This window comes from Papio anubis, chromosome 1, assembly GCF_008728515.1.
Source record: "Papio anubis isolate 15944 chromosome 1, Panubis1.0, whole genome shotgun sequence".
Taxonomy (NCBI): domain Eukaryota; kingdom Metazoa; phylum Chordata; class Mammalia; order Primates; family Cercopithecidae; genus Papio; species Papio anubis.
The window spans coordinates 155,282,015-155,300,480 of NC_044976.1; the positions used below are offsets into that span (position 1 = coordinate 155,282,015).

Consider the following 18,466-nt stretch of genomic DNA (forward strand, 5'->3'; position numbering starts at 1 on the left):
TGAGCAGTTTCTACGTTTTTATGCACTATTTGTCTCCTCCTTTCTCCTTCTCTTCTTCCCTCCTCCGATGTTAGAAACCCTTGTCACTTTAATTCCCTCATACACTTTTTTTTTTTGGTCATGAAATCTTAGGGTTAGAAGGGGCCTTTAAGGAATCAGGCCAAATTCTCATCTAATCAGATTAAGGGAACTTTAAACCAAAAGCAGAGGGAGAAAGGTAGGGCCTAAGTTGGAAAACATAGTAAAGCAGTGGTCCAGTGATTTGCAGGAGAAAACAATCAGAAAGGGACGGGTACAGTGGCTCATGCCTATAATCCCAGCACTTTGGGAGGCCGAGGCAGGTGGATCACTTGAGCTCAGGAATTTGAGACCAGTCTGGGCAACATGGTGAAACCCGGTCTCTATTAAAAAAAAAAAATACATAAATTAGCCAGGCGTGGTGGTGTGCACCTGTAGTCCTAGCTACTTAGGAGGCTGTAGTGGGAGAACTGCTTGAGCCCAGGAGGTGGAGGTTGCAGGGAGACAAGATTGTGCCACTGCACTCCAGCCTGGGTGACAAAGCCAGATCCTGTCTCGAAAAAAAAAAAATCAGAAAGATGGCCAGAAAATCTGTGAATATGTATTATCTGGCATAATTTCACATGAGTAAGAGGGTTAGAGTTTTTGTTAGGTACTTATTTGTACTACATTTGTTAATTTTCATTTTTACCAAGGGAGAAAATACAAATCTTTACAACAGATTATATGTGAGTAATGAGGGAAAAAAGCATCAAAGATAAGATTTCAGGCCTCAGAGACTGTGAAGAATGGAGTCCCCCTGAACACAAACAGAGAAGTGAGGGGAGGGGCTATGCAAATCACAATGTGATGGGGGAGGGTGAGACTGATGCTGAAGGTAGAAGGTGCTATCACAACTTTCAAGCATAAATGTCTAGTCGATCACTGAGGAGTTACACCCAAAGACTCAAAAGGACAGCATTATAGAACAAAAATATGCTTAGGGAAGAAGAGAAAGATTCATCTAAGGGAATAAGAGTGACAAAGGAAAGAATATAGAGAGACATCGTGAGAGGACAGAGCCCTGGAGAAATGCCTCAATTTAGAGGAATGGAGAAAGGCCAACAAAGAAGATATGAAGTCATGGCCAGGAGAGAAATAATGCTGAGCTTACAGGGAAAAGGGAAGGCCTGGAAGCAGCAGTGGGACTGTCTCCTTTTTAAAAAAGGTCTGGGATGGTTTAAACCTAGTCTTTGACAGGGTCAAAAATGACTGGAACACATTAGGGACCCTCAAAAACAAAAACTACTAGCTTCTTCCTCTTGTTTGCCTGATTTGCCATAAACAAATAATTACTTCCTTGTTACTTATACAAGATTACTCACCTTCCAAGTAACTTACTATCTATTTTACCTTTCTGACCATCTTAGGAAAACTTTTTGCTGATCCACTAGTAGATTTGAACTGCTAGAAACTGGGGCAGCCAAATGAAAATAAGATCTTTATTTGATTGGGGATTTTGGTATATCCTGTAACTCCTATGCAAATCTAGCACCAGGCAAACACACTTTGCCTGCAACTACTTAGGTGCAGCAGGATGCAAACCAGAGGGGTGCTGTTCCCCTCCAACGGTGAGCCCAACCAAGGGCACAGATCACCTGCCAAACTGATGTGTCTGGCACTCCTGTAGCCACAGTGGAGGTTGCAAATCCCTTGCAAACATGCTCCAGCTATAAGCAAGATGCCTGGTTTCAACCCAGGAACTGAAAAGAACAAACTTCAAGTTCATTCCTTTTCTTAAAGAGAAAATGGCTTGCTCCCTCTGCAAGATATGCACTATTAATTTTAAATGCACTGAATTATCCCTAGGAGTCACTCCATTCCTCTCCAGTTTTAAATGAAATTATGGAAGAAAGAGGAGGAAGAAAGAAATAGAGGAAAAAGAGAGAGGAGAGTTGCAATTAAATTTTTATAATTAAAAAAATGTGTAATTGCATCTGATGGCATTCTCATTAAGATGAGATCCCAAGTAGAGAAGGGAAAAACAGTGACAGCAAAGCTAAGATAAGTGAGGCCTGTATTATCCAAGTTCCCCAGCTTAATGGTCCACCCCGTCAGAGCAGTCAGATGAGCTGAAGAAATGCCGGGGCTGCCAACACCATAGAAACCACGCGCCCTCTTTATTCGATTATCTCCCTGTGGCTAGAGCCACTGAGAATTACCCAAAATGATTTTTTAAAGCCTGGATTAGCTTTCCCCTGAGCAGACACAAAGATATTTCTGAGCTCTCTCCACCCGCCCTCCCTGCTGTCTACTGCATAGCTGGTATGAGCTTAGGGGACATAAAATCATTTCAGTATTTGCCATAAAGTATAATTAGGAGTCAATTTTGCTACTGCGAAAAATATTTCAATTAATTTTTTTAAACAAGCACAAGTGCTGTTTAGATTATCCATTGATGTGGATTATCCATGCCACTGCTCTCTAAGATCCCTCCTAATATGGGTAATGAGAGTTGGCTGCCCAGTGGCAGATTTTAATACAACACTGAAGATCATGCACCAAATTGCAGAGTCGAATGGCTCTTGCCTATCATTCCCAGACCAGACTTAATCTTTGCATTGTTAGCATGTCTTAGGAATCCATCTAGAATGACTACGCCACCAGAAACAATCAAACAAAATCTGCCAACTTAAAGCGAGATTGTCTGGTCCAGCTAATTAGGTGCTGTGAGTTACTGATATGCTAGCACATACGCAGGAAGTGTCAAGCCTCTTTTGCGGTCTTGGAAAAGGATGCCATGGGCAGTTCTGGAACAGTCTGCACCAATCAAACCAAACCCCTAGTATGCAAGACGATAAATGACTAGAAAAGGAGAGGAACAAGTCAAAAAGACTATGGGCACTCCAACTAGTTAAATCAATGATATTGCCACAATATTAAACATACTATGACTAAATGATACATTCCAAATGCAGGCATGAAGTCAGAGGTGTCAGTCCTGCACACAGTGGGGTTCAATAAATGCCTGTGGGATGGACTATATTTTCAGGCCAGACCAGCCTGGCCCTGGTTGGGCCCTTACCTGCTTCCTCACAGTTGAGCTGCGCCTGTGACCAATCCCGCCAAATCAGAGTGGACCAATCCAGCAACAAGGAAGAAAAAGAGAAAATTGGGACGAATGAGATAAACAACCAGTCTTAAACCCAGAAGTAAAGTTTTTAATAATTAAAAACAATCTGTGTGGTGGCTAATGAAACATGTGGCATCACTCAGTTCAGTCCCAGAAATGGCTAAGAGACTTGATAAATAACTTCCACAATAAAGCCTACTAAAGCTCTTTTTTTCACAAAAGCACAGACGTCCCTGCTTTTAATATCTAGCACTACTCAAAATTAGAATAGGAGAGAACTGGTTCAATTTGTAGTAAAATATATTTGGGTTAGACAATAAGAAGATTTTTTTGTCTGCTAGGAGACACTAGGAAACACCAAAGGATGCTACAATTTTTGTTTTGTTTTGTTTCTCTAGGAAATCTTTAAAGATTGCTGTCTTTACAGGGAACAATTTTTCTGGATTTAGAGTGCAGAACATCTAGTTTCGGAAGAACCTTGAGGATCCTCTCAGTCAATGTTTTCCAATCTGTGTTTAGCCTCAGAAGCCTTTTCTCAAAGGGAATCTGACTCAGAGGCACAACACCCAAACCAAGGAGGCAGGGCTGTCCTGCTCTGAGTGAAGGATGGGACCAGAGCCTGGTTGCTGGTCACTGCTCTGTTCCTGCCACCAGGCCACTAGAGCTCCTTGAATCTCGTGGAGTGCTCTGGTCTTATAGAAGAGGAAACCAGAATTCAGAGAGGGGAAAAGCATGGCCCAAGGTCTCAGAGCAAAATAACTCAGCACCAGGAAATTCAATTCAGCTCTTTTCAGTCCTACAGAGCTTTCCACAGACTCAGGAGCTCAGGTGAACTTAAAGACTCTTAACACCAAAAAGATGTGTTCCAGAGAATCCCATTATCCTGGTTCCCTCCAGTCATCAAGACCGGTTTATTGATGGGATCTTTATTGTAATTCACAATGACAAAACAATGAAAGTCAAATGAAGCTATCTCTAAATAATGAGCCTATAATTGTAAATGGCCTCATGATTATTATGTGTTTTGGCAGATATAAGTGGTTGATATAATGGGTTAACCCAGGGTCTCTAAGGAGTCCAACCCATTAAAGCCCCTTCTCTAGTTAAATAAGCACATTTCTAGGCATCTGAGAACTGTTGGATGAATGAATACCTTGCTCTCCAACAGCTCACAAATTTTCTCATAGCAGCACTGTGACTGAGGGAAAATATTTGGCTGGGGTGGAGGAGGAAGGGGAAGGTGGGGAAAGATTGGGAGGGGTACATACTTGTACATCAGACAAATATTTCTACCAATGCTCTTTGGCAAGCCAATGCAATGTAATATTTCATTATCCAGCAACAGTCACTACTACTTAGGGGCTGCCTTCTTTTCTGGGCATAAAAAAAAATCAAATGCCATCTCCTGATCTTTCTCTGGGTCAAAGACTCCCCAGAGCCCCTATGTTGAAGTCTGGCAGCTAAGGTTAGGTTACCAGAATCCTCTAGAGTTGAATGTTTATGTTCCTTGCAATTCAGTGGCGTCTGGGGGTCTCTGGTACAGTTTCAGCAAATGACAACCCCTTTCACTCAGTTCTGCTTAGCTCCTTCTTGAAGTCCCTGAAAACCCCATTTCTATCTGAGATCAGATGGGGTCAGCAAAGAGAAGTAAACAAACCCCACCCCAGGCCATTGCTCTGTAAGTCATTCAATGCCTTTACAACTCAACTCCTTGGCTCTCTCCCAGACTAAGATTGCTCTACCCCCCAGGCCTCTATCCTTTCCCAGGCCTGTCCCAGGCCACACTCACCTGGCTAGACTGCAATCTGTCCGCTGACCTGTTGGAAAGACAAAGGCAAAAAGCATTATGTTAAAGGAGAAGAGAGGGAGGGAGACCCACTCCTAGTAACTACCATGCCTATCTCCCCTAGAAGCCACAGTATAACAATGTGTAGCGAAAGAGAAGAGAGAGAGAGAGAGACAGAGAGAGAGAGAGAGAGAGACAGACAGAGACAGACAGAGAAACAGACAGACAGAGAGACAGAGAGAAAGAAGAGAAAGCACCAAGACCCTCTTTCTGGGCAAGAACTGTTTCTGATGCTGATTCCCAGTCCAGGTCGGTCTCCCTAAACCTTAGAGCCAACTCTGCTTCCCAATGGGAACATATGGATGGATGTAGTGGAACAATAGCAACACAGATCATACTTAATAGAATAAATTATTAGAAGCCCTCCCAGGGATGAAATTCAGCTTCTCTTATGTTGGATGTGTGTGTGGTGGGGTGGAAGGCCAAGTTTACTTGCTCCTGAGTGTATGTGTACACACACACACACACACAGAGTTGGAGGTTGGGAGAACAAGAGGAGCTGTTTGCAGGACAGAACAGAGAAGATATGGATATTCTAGCTTGAGATTCATAGTAAATTCTCCTGTTAGGTTTGACTGAGGTGGCAAGGGAGATGGGAGATACAATGTTGATACTACTAGTAAATCATGGTTCTCAATCCAATAGTGGGCCTTAGGAGTTCAATGGGTCATTGCTAGCTTTTAAAAAAATGAAACTGAAAATCTTCAAGTTCATGAGAAGTATTCTCATGTTTTAAAAAAATATACGTGCATGTCTACATGGGAAATGATGTGATACATATTGCTTTCTTTGGGTCCACAGTTAATGAAGCTTGATCTGTTTTAGACCTGCATTATTTAAACCAGGGGCAAACCCTAGCAGGTGCTGAGCTGGGGAAGTAAAAATCAGCTCCCACACTCCTCCCCATCCAAGCTCTTGCAAAGGAAACTCCAAGGGCTGGGGGAGGGAGGGCAGGGCCTTTCCTTGCCATTAAAGGTTGGTAATTGTTGCTTATAGTTCAGCTCTTCTTGAGCAATGCCATCACCCACCCCTAACTGTCTCTCGTTACCAAAGGCTCAGCTCTTATGTGCAAAAATATTACTCTGAGCCATTATTTTCAACATCTGTTCCATTTCCATTCTGGAATATTCATACACATCAATTATCCCTCTATGGTAAGAACAAGGGACTCCTGCATTATGGTGACAAATACATTCAGAAGGCAGGGACGTGATGACTTGCACACATAAAGATTTATAGTTTTGTTTTTTTCTTTATTGCTAGAACTTGTCATCTTTAGATTAAGGCAATTTGCAGCACTAATGAATGGTCAGCCTTCGTTCCTCCATAGTAGCACATTTAGTGCATAAATGTGTGAGTAAACCCATTCACTCACACACACAAGTGTGAGCGCATATGCATTTGTATGACCCCAAGGCCCTGCTCTCTGTCTTACTTATGGACTATGCTTAGACTGTCTTGATTCTCCGTGGAGCAATCTGATAACCCTAGAGTAAGGATTTTCTATAAGCAAAGTTTGGTCCTCAGTGCCCGAACTTGTTTAGTCTGAGTCCTTTTGGTGGTGAGGAAGAGAGAACAGAAATTATCTAACAGGCTTTCTTCACATAAAAGAAAATGCCTTAAAAGTCGTAAGATCAGGCTGGGCACGGTGGCTTACACCTGTAATCCCAGCACTTTGGGAGGCTGAGGCAGGCAGATCACCTGAGGTGAGGAGTTTGAGACCAGCCTGGCCAACATGGTGAAACCCCGTCTCTACCAAGAATACAAAAAAATTAGCCAGGCATGGTGGTGGGCACCTGTAATCCCAGCTATTCGGGAGGCTGAGGCGGAAGAATTGCTTGAACCTGGGAGGCGGAGTTTGCAGTGAGCCGAGATCACACCACTGCACTCCAGCCTGGCCGACAGAGGAAGACTCCATCTCAAAAAAAAAAAAAAAAAAAAAGTCGTAAGATCAGCCATGCATGGTGGCTCATGCCTGTAGTCCCAGCACTTTGGGAGGCTGAAGTAGGTGGATCACCTGAGGTCAGGAGTTTGAGACCAGCCCGGCCAACATGGCAAAATTCCGTCTCTACTAAAAATACAAAACTTACCCAGGCGTGGTGGCACACGCCTATAATCCCAGCTACTTAGGAGGCTGAGGTGGGAGAATCGCTTTAATCCAGGAGGTGGAGTTGGCAGTGAGCCGAGATGGTGCCACTCCACTCCAGCCTGGGTGACACAGCGAGACACCATCTCAAAAAAAAAAAAAAAAGTCATTAGATAAAAGATTAGAGAAAAAAAACTAATCATCTGGGAAACCATCCAAGGCAGGAAAAGGACAGGGCAAAAAAGGTGGGTAGGAGGCTCTGGTATAATAAGAAGTGAGGCTCCAATTCCTGGGGCCAATGAGCCAAGGAGTACTGCACACTTTCCTAAACTTTGCAGTTTGTCTAAAGAGTGCTCAATAATTTATTTTAAAATGTCAGATCTCTGTGTAAGTACAGGCTTGCCTGTAACTGAAGTTAGCCATATTCCCTGCAGCTTCTCCCTTCCTCTCCCCCTTATCTTTAAGTGAGGAGATTAGTGGGACAGGGAGGAGGGGTGGGGCATTCAGAGGCATCCCCAACTTGGGAATCCCATTAATCACAGGATGCTGAGAGCTAGGCAGGAAATCTGGGCAGGGTGCCAAAAAACCCTGGGGAAGCTTCCCTTTCAACCTCCACCTTCTGTTTGACAGTTGAGGAGAGAAAGTCCAGAGTGCCAGTCCAGTTCTCTGCCTTGCTACTTTCCAGGGTCTGGTTAAAATCATTCTATGAGACAAGACAGTCCATTCAGCACCATGGCCTCAGCATAGCCACAGGAGAGAGGGCTGCCACTAAAACAGCATTAAGAGCTTTCAAAGCAGAAAGAAACTAACGCTCTTTCTGGAAGCTATAGAAAGCGGCAGTCTGTCCATCTCCTGCATTTGAGAATTCTCTCCTCTTAGAGCAGCTGCGTATCTCATCTCATGGCTCCCTACCTTCTTGCTCCAGTCTCAGTGCTGCCACAGAGGAGCTAGAAGTTTTAACAAAGTGTCTGGAGAATAAATAACCCCTCAGCCACTCTACCCTGAAGTGGCAGAGGAGGCAAGGGTTGGGGGACTGGGTGGAGAGCAGGCACACTCCATTTAAACAAATAGATGATACACGTTAGTGCTTCATTAAGCATTGGCCTTTTCCCATTACTCAAGCAGTCATTTGGGGCGTGTGCTTCCACATCAAACAAGCCGGGAAAAGAAAGGCATTCATATAACAAGACCGGGTCCACTTGGCTGAGGATGAGGCGTGTGCTCAGCAAGAAAGCTCCAGCTGGCCTCACTGTCAAGCCTCCAGCAGAGGGTTCCCACACTCACTTTCTCCCAGGGTTTTCTGCAGAAGGTCATGCTTGGCTTGTAACTTGGTGATGAGGTTCCTGCCCTCCAGGTACTCTTTCATTTTCTGTAAGAGAGGAGGAGGAAAAAGAGCAATCAGACTCCTGAAGAAGAAAAAAAAAAATCACAGATGCTCAGCTGAACAATTCCCCTTTACAGAGGTCATTTGGTTTCTGACCCAATTTCTACCAGTCCATTTTTTAATTTCTTTAAGGCACTGATCATATGGGCAGCTGTTGATTTTCATGGTGGATTAATATCCTTCTCCATGTTTTTTTCTGGGAGTTCCATGATGGCCAGTATAAAGAAACTGTTTCCTAGAGCCCCTCTCCCGCAGTTTCACTGAGGAAGAGCAGGGAGGGTGGATGAACTCATTGAGCCCTGGTCTTCTTGGTGTGAGGACACACACCTGCTATCTGTCACCTCTACTGACATCCTGCCCTGCCCTGGCCTCTTGGCAGGAGGGGGAGGGCATTCCATCACACTAGGAGCAGTGCCAATGGCAGGCTCAGTCCCTGCCTCAGCTGTAAGCCTGGGATGTGGAGCATCTTTGAGCCATATCCTCAACAGCTTCCTTCTCTATTCTGCATGAAGTCTTTATGGAAAGCTTTGGATTTCTGAGCACTCAGTGGAAGGGGCTGCCATCCCCCACTTGCATACACAAATCCAGGTCCAAACACAAATGTGATCCCACCTGCTCTCACAGTCAAAATATGACTGCTGTGCTGCACTTTCAGATTTGTTCTCTCTCAACCCTCGTCTGCCCAGTGAGAGACCGTATGTCCCCAGACAATTCACTGAATCTTCAAAACAACCCTAGGAACTATCATCATCATCATCATCATCATCATCTCCATTTTACACATCAAAGCACTGAGGTTTCGAGAGTTTAATTAAGTTGCTCAAGGTCTAACAGTTAGTGAGTGGTAAAGTCAGTATCCAAATACAGACAGTTTGACAATACAGTGTGTGCTCTTAACCATTATGACAAAATGTCCCATCCATCATGGTACAGAGCAGGAGAAGGAGAGAAGCAGAACTAAACTTCATAGTATTAACGCTCTATGCATGCAGCAACATAGCAGGTTTTAGAGCACTTTACCACATATTCTCTCATTTGACTCTTACAATAAATAACTGCACAGCATATAGGGAAGATATTACTTCCTTATTACAGACAAGATGATCTCAGGGGAGGTGAGGTATCAAATAAACTGCTGAGAGTTGCAAGCTAGCAAGTGGTAGTGTCAGGCCCAACCCAAGGCTTTTGGATTTTTAAAGTATCTTTTCTGCTCTCCTCCACAGCCATTCTTGGGGTCTTAGTTTGCCTTGATCACCTCCTGCTGCAGTGGTTTATCCTCCAGATCAGGGGCTATCTGCCTACGTCTGAACTCAGAAGTCAAATGGCCAGGTTTCCCAAAGTGTGATCCGTGAATTACTGGTGACATGTGAGATCATTGAGGTAGTTAGGTGGATGCACCATTTTAAATGGTAATAGTTCTGTCTGTCTTTTAATGTATATTAAGTAAAACATATAATTATACATCAAACCTTTGATTTCACTTAGGATTAAGAGTGATAGAAAGAAAAGGTGAACAGGGCCAGGTGCGGTGGCTCAGGCCTATCATCGCAGCACTTTTGGAGGCTGAGGCAGATGGATCACTTGAGGACAGGAGTTTGAGACCAGCCTGGCCAACATGGTGAAACTCCATCCCTAACAAAAAACACAAAAATTAGCCGGGCGTGGTGGTGAGTGCCTGTAATCCCAGCTACTTGAGAGGCTGAGGCAGGAGAATTGCTTGAACCTGGGAGGCGGAGCTTGCAGTGAGCCAAGATTGCACCACTGCACTCCAGCCTGAGCAACAGAGCAAGACTCTGTCTCAAAAAACAAAAAACAAACAAAAAAAGAAAAGTGAACAAATGTGAGTTACTTTTACTCTATACTTTTCTGTACAATGTGAACTTTTAACTAAGAGCTTGCATCTGATTCTTTCTCTTGTTTAAAAACAAAAGAAAAATCTGCTTTCTCTGGGACGCAGTGCCTAGCCCTCCCATGTTCACCCAGATGTTCCTGTGGGTACCATGCAAATCTCCATGACAGCACTTCTCATACAGCCCGGTCACAGAGGGTTTATTACTCATGTGTCTTTTTCTCCAGACTGCTTCCTCCCTATGGTCAGAGACCATTTATTATTCTTTGCACCCCTGATAGTACCACACCTAGCAGATACTCAATAAATGCATGATGAATAAATGAATGAGCAGTCTCACTCTCCTCTGGGTAGACCCTTCCTCAGCAGTCACAAACCAAGCCCCTAGTGTGCCCGTACTCACTGAATTAAAAATAAAACAAGCCAAAACTAAATCTTACTCCAAATCATTTCTACTGCCTTATTCATGATCTGTTCTCTCTGTGCCTTTATACTTTTGCACAAGAACATCTGCAAGGAAAGAGGCTCTGTTGTCACCTTCCCTTTTCCATCTGTTCCAGATGCCAGCTCACCTGCTGTCATTCTTCCCGGGGTAATATCCGAATCCCCAACCAATGCCTAATTGTGGATTTGAAACAGTACTTTAGGGCCCAGGGGTGGAAAGCCTTCAGGAAATATCAATTGCCAACAATGCAAGCCTCAAAAGCCTCTCTCTTTGGAAGGTTATCCCAGGAGACGCTAAAGGTTTCCTAATGAGGAAAATTCACCAAGAAACTGTAACCCTCAAAACAAGACCAGACTGCTCAGAAAACAGCTACAGTTCTCAAAGGAGATGGATGCAAATTCCTTCTTCTCACTACTTGTGATTCCGGAAATCAATTTTTTAAATTCATGTTCACAATTCATTAGTTAACTCTGGCTGTCACTTGATGAACCATTAAAATAAATAACAATCTCGTCAAGATGTATGACGGATTACCTCTTCGGGTTCCATTAAATCCTGAAGGATCATAACTGTGTCAAGGTATGAACTGCATCCCTAATACTGGTGTGGAAACCATGGTTGGAGTTTTCCATCCAGGTAAGCCAGGTATGGAAAGGTAAAGGCATCTCAGAATCTGCAGGCATGTTATTTTATTTATCACTCCCCCATACCACCCATAAGTCAGCATTTATCCATATGAGAGACTCGCTGGGGATAAGTGACCTTGTCTTTAATTGGTGGAAGTGAGTTAGAAGGCTTCTATTGCTGCTCGACAGACACACAGAGAAAGGAGCTGAGACCGCTGAAGAAGGCAAGGGAAGAATAGGTGGTTTTTAATGATTTCTGGAGATGAGGGGGGCCAGGAAAAGGGATGCTTATAATGTCCAATCTCAAAATTCCTTCCTTGGGCAACGAGGATCACTTTCCTTACTTAGGGCACGTTCCAATATTAGGTAATTCTTTTTCGTTCCTTCACCAAACACCCAAAATCAAAGTGGCTACCTGGGGTTTTCCTCAATGAAGGAGCAAAAGAACGGGTAATATTTTATTCTAGGTATCACCAAAATAAAATCAAGTTCCTAAAACACAGTCTGACCAGTGCCCACCCCCAACAACTTTCACACTTTATCAAAACTGAGAATTTCTTCAAAAAGTAGGAAGGGCGGCAAAGAGTCTATTGGGCATTTTGTTTAGTGCCATTGTAAAACTTCAACTCAGTTTTTATGACTCATTAATTCATTTCCTAATAATTCCTAATTGGATATTAACTGTCAGCAGTGAGTTTATTGAGAAGTATTAATATAATAACTTTTCTTTCTGCACTTTCCCTCCCTGATAGATGCTTTAGTTGCATTACAATGAAAAAGCATGAGTTGGAATATTCTAGTCCTACCACTTACTAACTCTTCTAACCTTGGGCAAATCATTTAACCCCGAGTCTTAGTTTTTCCATCTGAAAAATGAGAATATTTTTTTCACAAGGTTGGTGAGAATGAAATTGGATAATAAGCATTACTGTGATTAGCACAGGGCCTGGCTTCCTTATACCTGAATCACCTCCTCAGTGAGCCTAAAAGCATCCCTTCCCTAAGTGTCTTTGCTTTGTGCTAAAATAAAAGCAGAATGAAAGCAGAAGGTTTTGGGCCTTAAAAAAGTAGTAAGAGGCACTAGAATGCTTTTCAAATTTCATTTTTAAAAACCTCTTCCCTTTAAATACACTCTTACCATGGGGGTATAAAACTCACTGGATGTTGCTTATGCCTTGGATTTAATCTGCGTGAACCTAAGACCCTAAGTATCCACTGCAGCAAGGCAGGAAAAGTTAGTACACCTACCCAGCCCATGCTCAGAGATATACAGATGTCATTATAGTGGCTGTTTCCCCACCATGCAGGCATGCTGACATTTCCCCTTCTCCCCATCAGTTTTTAAAATAGGAAACAGCTGTCAGATAGAATACATAATAGAGTAAACCTTAAATGGAGCATGTCTCCCCAGTTTAATTGACAGCACAGGGGCATTCACTCATTTGTACTCGCCAGCACACGTTTACCAAGGGCCTGCAAGAAAATACCAAGATAAAAAGATCTCAGACCACAAGTTCCAAGTCTAGTGGTCGCTCATTGCCCCAGTGGCCAAGGCATTGCCTCCTCTTCTATTACCTTCCCTAAACCTGTCCCTAAGAATTCAGACTGTTTAGCTTTGTTACCTTATCAGCCATGATCCTTAACCCCTTCACTGCTCTATCCCCATACAATAACCTAATTCTCCAACTCCCTATAAAAGGAAATACTTAGGCTGGGTGTGGTGGCTCATGCCTGTAATTCCAGCACTTTGGGAGGCTGAGGAGGGCGGATCACGAGGTCAGGAGTTCGAGACCAGCCTGGCCAACATAGTGAAACCTCGTCTCTACTAAAAATACAAAAAATTAGCTGGGGGTGGGGGTGGATGCCTATAATCCCAGCTACTTGGGAGGCTGAGGCAGGAGAATCTCTTGAACCTGAGAGGCGGAGGTTGCAGTGAGCTCAGATTGCGCCATTGCACTCCAGCCTTGGGCTCTTGGGCAACAAGAGCGAGGCTCGGGCTCCAAAAAACAAAGGAAATACTTAGGAAAATGCCAGCCTTATAAAGCTTTGGTAAACCTTGGCTAAACAGCGAGCATCACTGCCTGTGAGGAGGGAATTTGCTAAACAAATGATGGCATATTCATACCGTGGAATTCTGTCCAGCTATTTAAAAAGGAGGCAGATCTTTTTGGACTAACATAAAAATAAGATCCAAGACAAATAATGTTAAAAAAGTGAAGAATGGTATAAGTGGTATACTTCTATATCTACTTCCATTTTCTTTCATTACATTTCTAATGTAATTTATTGCATTAAAGGGTATTTACAGATACGTCAGTTGTTGTCCATGCAGAGTATCTCTGGAAGGACACAGAAGAAACTGGTTTCAACCACCAGCAGAGGGGAGGGGAAAGAGGAGTCAGGAATGAAAAGAAACTTTATAGTAGGTTTTCCTGTATACCCTTTTAAATATTTGCATCCTTTAAAAATACTGATTTTTAACAATCACAATAAAAAAGGCAACGGGTAAAGAGTAGACATTGCTGAACTATGTGTTATAGAAGATAAGCAATAAACACAAAGCCAAGAAAATCAGGAAACATGTCACCACTGAGGGCAAATAAGAGGCGAAAGTTGCTGAGCTGTTCCTGAGCCCTTCCCTTCACCTCTGCTTCTTCCACAGCGTGTAGAGAAGCAGCCTGTGGCCAGAGACCCAGTAATCAGAGCAGTGGGTCCAGCTTTTGTGAGCTACCCATTCTCTCTGGATTTATTGATTGATTGACTGATTGATTGAGATGGAGTTCCGCTCTTGTTGCCCAGGCTGGAGTGTAATGGCGTGATCTTGGCTCACTGCAACCTCCGCTTCCCGGGTTCAAGCGATTCTCCTGCCTCAGCCTCCCAAGTAGCTGGGATTACAGGCATGTCCCACCATGCCCAGCTAATTTTGTGTATTTTTAGTAGAGACAGGGTTTTTCCATGTTGATCAGGCTGGTCTTAAACTCCCAACCTCAGGTGATCTGCCCACCTTGGCCTCCCAAAGTGCTGGGATTACAGGCGTGAGCCACCACGCCCGGCAGATTTATTTATTTATTTATTTATTTATTTTTATTTATTTTTTTTGAGATAGAGTCTCGCTCTGTCGCCCAGGCTGGAGTGCAGTGGCCGGATCTCAGCTCATTGCAAGCTCCGCCTCCCGGAGTTTCGCCCATTCTCTGCCTCGGCTCCCGAGAATTTTAGCTGGGATTTCTGGCCGCCTGCCACCCTCGCCTGGCTAGTTTTTGTATTTTAGTAGAGACAGGGTTTCACTGTGGCAGCCAGGATGGTGGGTCTCAGGCTTCGTGATCTGCCCGTCTCGGCCTCCCAAAGTGCTGGGATTACAGGCTTGAGCCCCCGCACCCAGCCAGATTTATTTATTTTTTAATCTTTCTTTCCTTCTCTCTTTCTCTCTCTCTCTCTCTCTCTCTCCTCCCCTTCCTCCCTCTCTTTCTCTCTCTCTCTCTTTCTTTTAAGGCAGAGTCTTACTCTGTCACCCAGGTTGGAGTGCAGTGACTGATGCTGACTCACTGCAACCTCTGCCCTCCCTGGATTCAAGTGGTCCTCCACCTTGGCCTCTGGGAGACTGTGATACTGTCCTGTGATCTTGGCGCCCATGACCACCTGGCTAGTTTTGTATTTTTAGTAGAGACAGGGTTTCACTATGTTGTCCAGGCTGGTCTTTGAGACTCCTGATATCAAGAGACCCCACCTACTTATCAGGCTCCCACGTGCGCTGGGATTACAGGCATGAGCCACCACATCACGCTTCTTCCTATTTATTTTTCTAAGTTTTCAAATAAGAAGGTTGGGTTAGGTAATTTTAAAAAATCGCTTCAAGTTTCTTCACTCCACAATTATTTTCCTGAGACTCCTGCAAGCAACTCATCTTTACAGGTCATGCCTCACATTCCCAATTGATGTCATCTGGGCAAATCAGTCCAATGAGAGCCATAAGTGGTCAGAAAGCTTTCTTAGCAGCCCTCTTGGTCACTAGGCACACCACCCAGGAGTCAAGCGGTGACAAGAGACTGCTTCCTAACCTTCCAAAAGATAGGATCTTCCAGGATGTGCTGCTCTGATGTTTTTGAAGGGCATAGGGAAACACACGGGCAATGTTTGCAGAGGCAACAGACTAAAGAAAGCACATCTGTAGTTGTATTGGCTTTGTGTGGGTTGTATGGTAAACAGGTAGTCACTCTGCTTAATGTGGGTATCCCATTTTCCATAAATGTCTATTTCACCACCCCAAAAAGCTCCTTTTATCATGAAATTAATCATCTGATGCAAAGTACCAGTCACAAAAATGATGAACTTGCACAGAATCCCACTGCTAGACAAGCCCAGACAAAAACTGTTCCTGTTAGCCAAGGAAATTTGCACACAATTTTGATAAGTGGCACTAGGGCCACCACATAAGACAGGAAATAGATTAGAGGACATCAGTGTATTGAGACAGAAAGTGAAAGGGTGGGAAGAATTTGCGAGGTCACCAGTTTGAAGCAGGCCATTCCTGCTTTTACTAAAGGTCAACTTAGAATACAAATGTTACAGAATTCATTTAAAGCCAAAAAGCAATTCTGACAACGACTGTCTTAAAATTCAAGATTTTTAGGTCCAAAATTTCTTACTTAACCTAAAAAATGGAAATCTTCACAATATAATGAGATTGGGTCATTTAAATAGTGTTATATCTAAGCAGTCCAGACAGACCAGCTAAACAATCCTATTATTAAAAGCCTCTAGAGAGTGTTCAACAAGCTCCTTAGATAATGAAGCTTGGGGCAGCGACACATCCCTCATTATAGTCAGAAAGTTATCTTAACGTGTGAGCCAGGTTATTGCGTGCATTTGTTTTCCCACATGCTGCTCTTTCCTCAAGGAATGCGATTCTCCTCCCCGACTCCCTGCCTGGTTCGCTTATTCTTCAAGATTAAACACAAAAGTCACTTTGTGTGTGATGCTTCCCCAACTCCACTCATCCTGGCTGCCATTCATGCACTAGTGCATGTATGCATTTTTACATTTTTTAAACTACAAAAATCAACCTATTTTAACTGTTCAGATATATATGAAGTAAAAATGGAAGTTCTCCCTTTACATGACCCATCCCCCATCATTTCCCTCTTTATCTTATACTCTCAGCATTCCCAGCTTGTAGCACAGCGTCTGGCAATAGTAAATCCTCAAAAACTGATCAATGAATAATTTAATAATGATTAATAAATAAATTAATGATGATGGTGAAGATAAAGTTTTAGCATTTATTGAACGCGAACTACAAACCACGGAGTATATTAAATATTTTACAAAAATCAATGAATGAGCTAAAATGCCATTCTATTATTTTTTTGTATTGGTTTTAATACTTTACTCAGAAGTATGCTTAAAGAATATTATAATTATATGACTTAGATTGTAAAACAATATGTACAGCAGTATCCTATTTTTTAGAATAAAATTATAAATATGTGCTCACATATGTATTTGTGCACATATAGAAAACAGATTAGAAAGGAATATATTCTAACACCATTATCTCTAGCTGGTAGAATTACGGACAATTTTTATTTCCTTTCTTTTGCTTCTAAATTTTATATAATGAGCATATGTGGCTTTGTATAATCATTTTTTAAAAGTTGTTTTAGAAGAATAGTACTGATACATCATTCCCTTTTAGCAGTTTTCTCTAGGATAAAAAATATGAGGAAGTCTGAGCTTAATTAAAAAAACAGATTTCTTTAAAAAAAAGTTAGCAAATCTTCAGTGTTCTTAATGCAGAAAAGGCAGTGTTCAAAGAATAATTAAACAAATCACTCCAGTTGCAGGAAAAATTCAATTTACTGCATGCAGACTGTTTCTTGACTGAAAAGTTAATTCCTTTCATTCAGAATCAGTATGCATATTCACTGGCTATATTTCATCTCACATCTGCAAACTTAATTTTTCCTTTCTTGGTCATCAGAAGATTAGGAAATAAATTTTAGCCCAGGCAATAGATCCTACTTGGCAAGCTCAAAATAACTCACTTATTAAAAAGCAGCACCAAAGACCAGTAGCGGACTTCCAAAGGACTGTTAACAATACTTAAAAAAAAAAAGGAATAAAAGGCTCCAACTGTCTAAAAGAAGACTAGAGATACACGAATAAGAAAATACGATGTTTTGGAATTATGTGCAAAATAGTAATGCTGCATATAACCCATCCTTTAAGTTTTAGCAATAATTAGAAAAAATAGTTTCCCAACATTGAAAGTTATAAAATAATGTCATCATATTGCCTAGAAAAGATTATAGATTTTTAAAAACAAAACATGTGTTATCATGAATATTTGTATGTACTTTCCAAGAACTAAAAGATGAAGTTCCCCTTTCAGGATCCCCTGTGCCTGAGAAGGAAACTTTCCAGTGAAAGCCTACTAGCTAGTTAAAAATTTCTTAAAAAAGAAAATCTTCTGAGTAGTATACTTGGGAGCATCCTTTTTCTTGGGAGGATCCCTGTTAGACATACACAACTTATAAATGCTTGCACCTTTAAGTGTAGGGATGGTCTCTGAGTATGCCCACATTCATATCTAAGATATTCAACGCCTGTCCTTCAGACACTTAACAAGGACTCTGAGTTCCAAATCTCCCTGAGTGCTGCACCGCATGCTGACGCTCTTTAAAAGCCATAGTGCTCCCTTACTGTGAAATAAAACTGCTCTGTCTCTTGCTGGTTGGCTCTCCTCTTAGCAATGCTGGGCTTGCTCATGAAGGTTTCAGACACTGTGGACTTGACGGACTCCATGGAGTTGCTGTACTGGAAGCAGTCAGACACATCAAAGTCCTCCACAGTCACAATGTCCTGGATGGTTTGCAGGGTGGCCTCCATTGTCTTCTTTACCTGCCATGACAAGGGTCAACAGGATGCATGAAGGGTGGGTTGTAAAACAGTAGGTGATGGAGAAGCTTGAAGGGAGTGGGCTGGGGAAGGCCAGAGGATGCCATCAGAATGTGCAGCTCTGCTTCCCACTGGACAGTGCTAAGTGAGAGGTAAACATCACATGGACTCTGCTACAGCATGATACTCTCTACAGTGAAAACCTA

General features: G+C 42.7%; 1 protein-coding gene across 7 annotated transcripts in view; it reads right to left on the minus strand.

The window, feature by feature from the left end:
* Positions 1-18,466, minus strand: part of SRGAP2 (SLIT-ROBO Rho GTPase activating protein 2) — a 251,081-nt gene that overhangs the window by 39,634 nt on the left and 192,981 nt on the right. For all 7 annotated transcript variants that reach the window (XM_009188679.4, XM_009188675.3, XM_003893204.4 and 4 more), the window contains 4 exons: positions 18,066-18,263; positions 8,347-8,431; positions 4,920-4,947; positions 3,083-3,107 (listed from right to left, as the gene is read on the minus strand). In XM_009188679.4, coding sequence (XP_009186943.1) covers positions 3,083-3,107; positions 4,920-4,947; positions 8,347-8,431; positions 18,066-18,263 — 336 coding nt within the window. The remainder of the gene's footprint in view (positions 1-3,082; positions 3,108-4,919; positions 4,948-8,346; positions 8,432-18,065; positions 18,264-18,466) is intronic.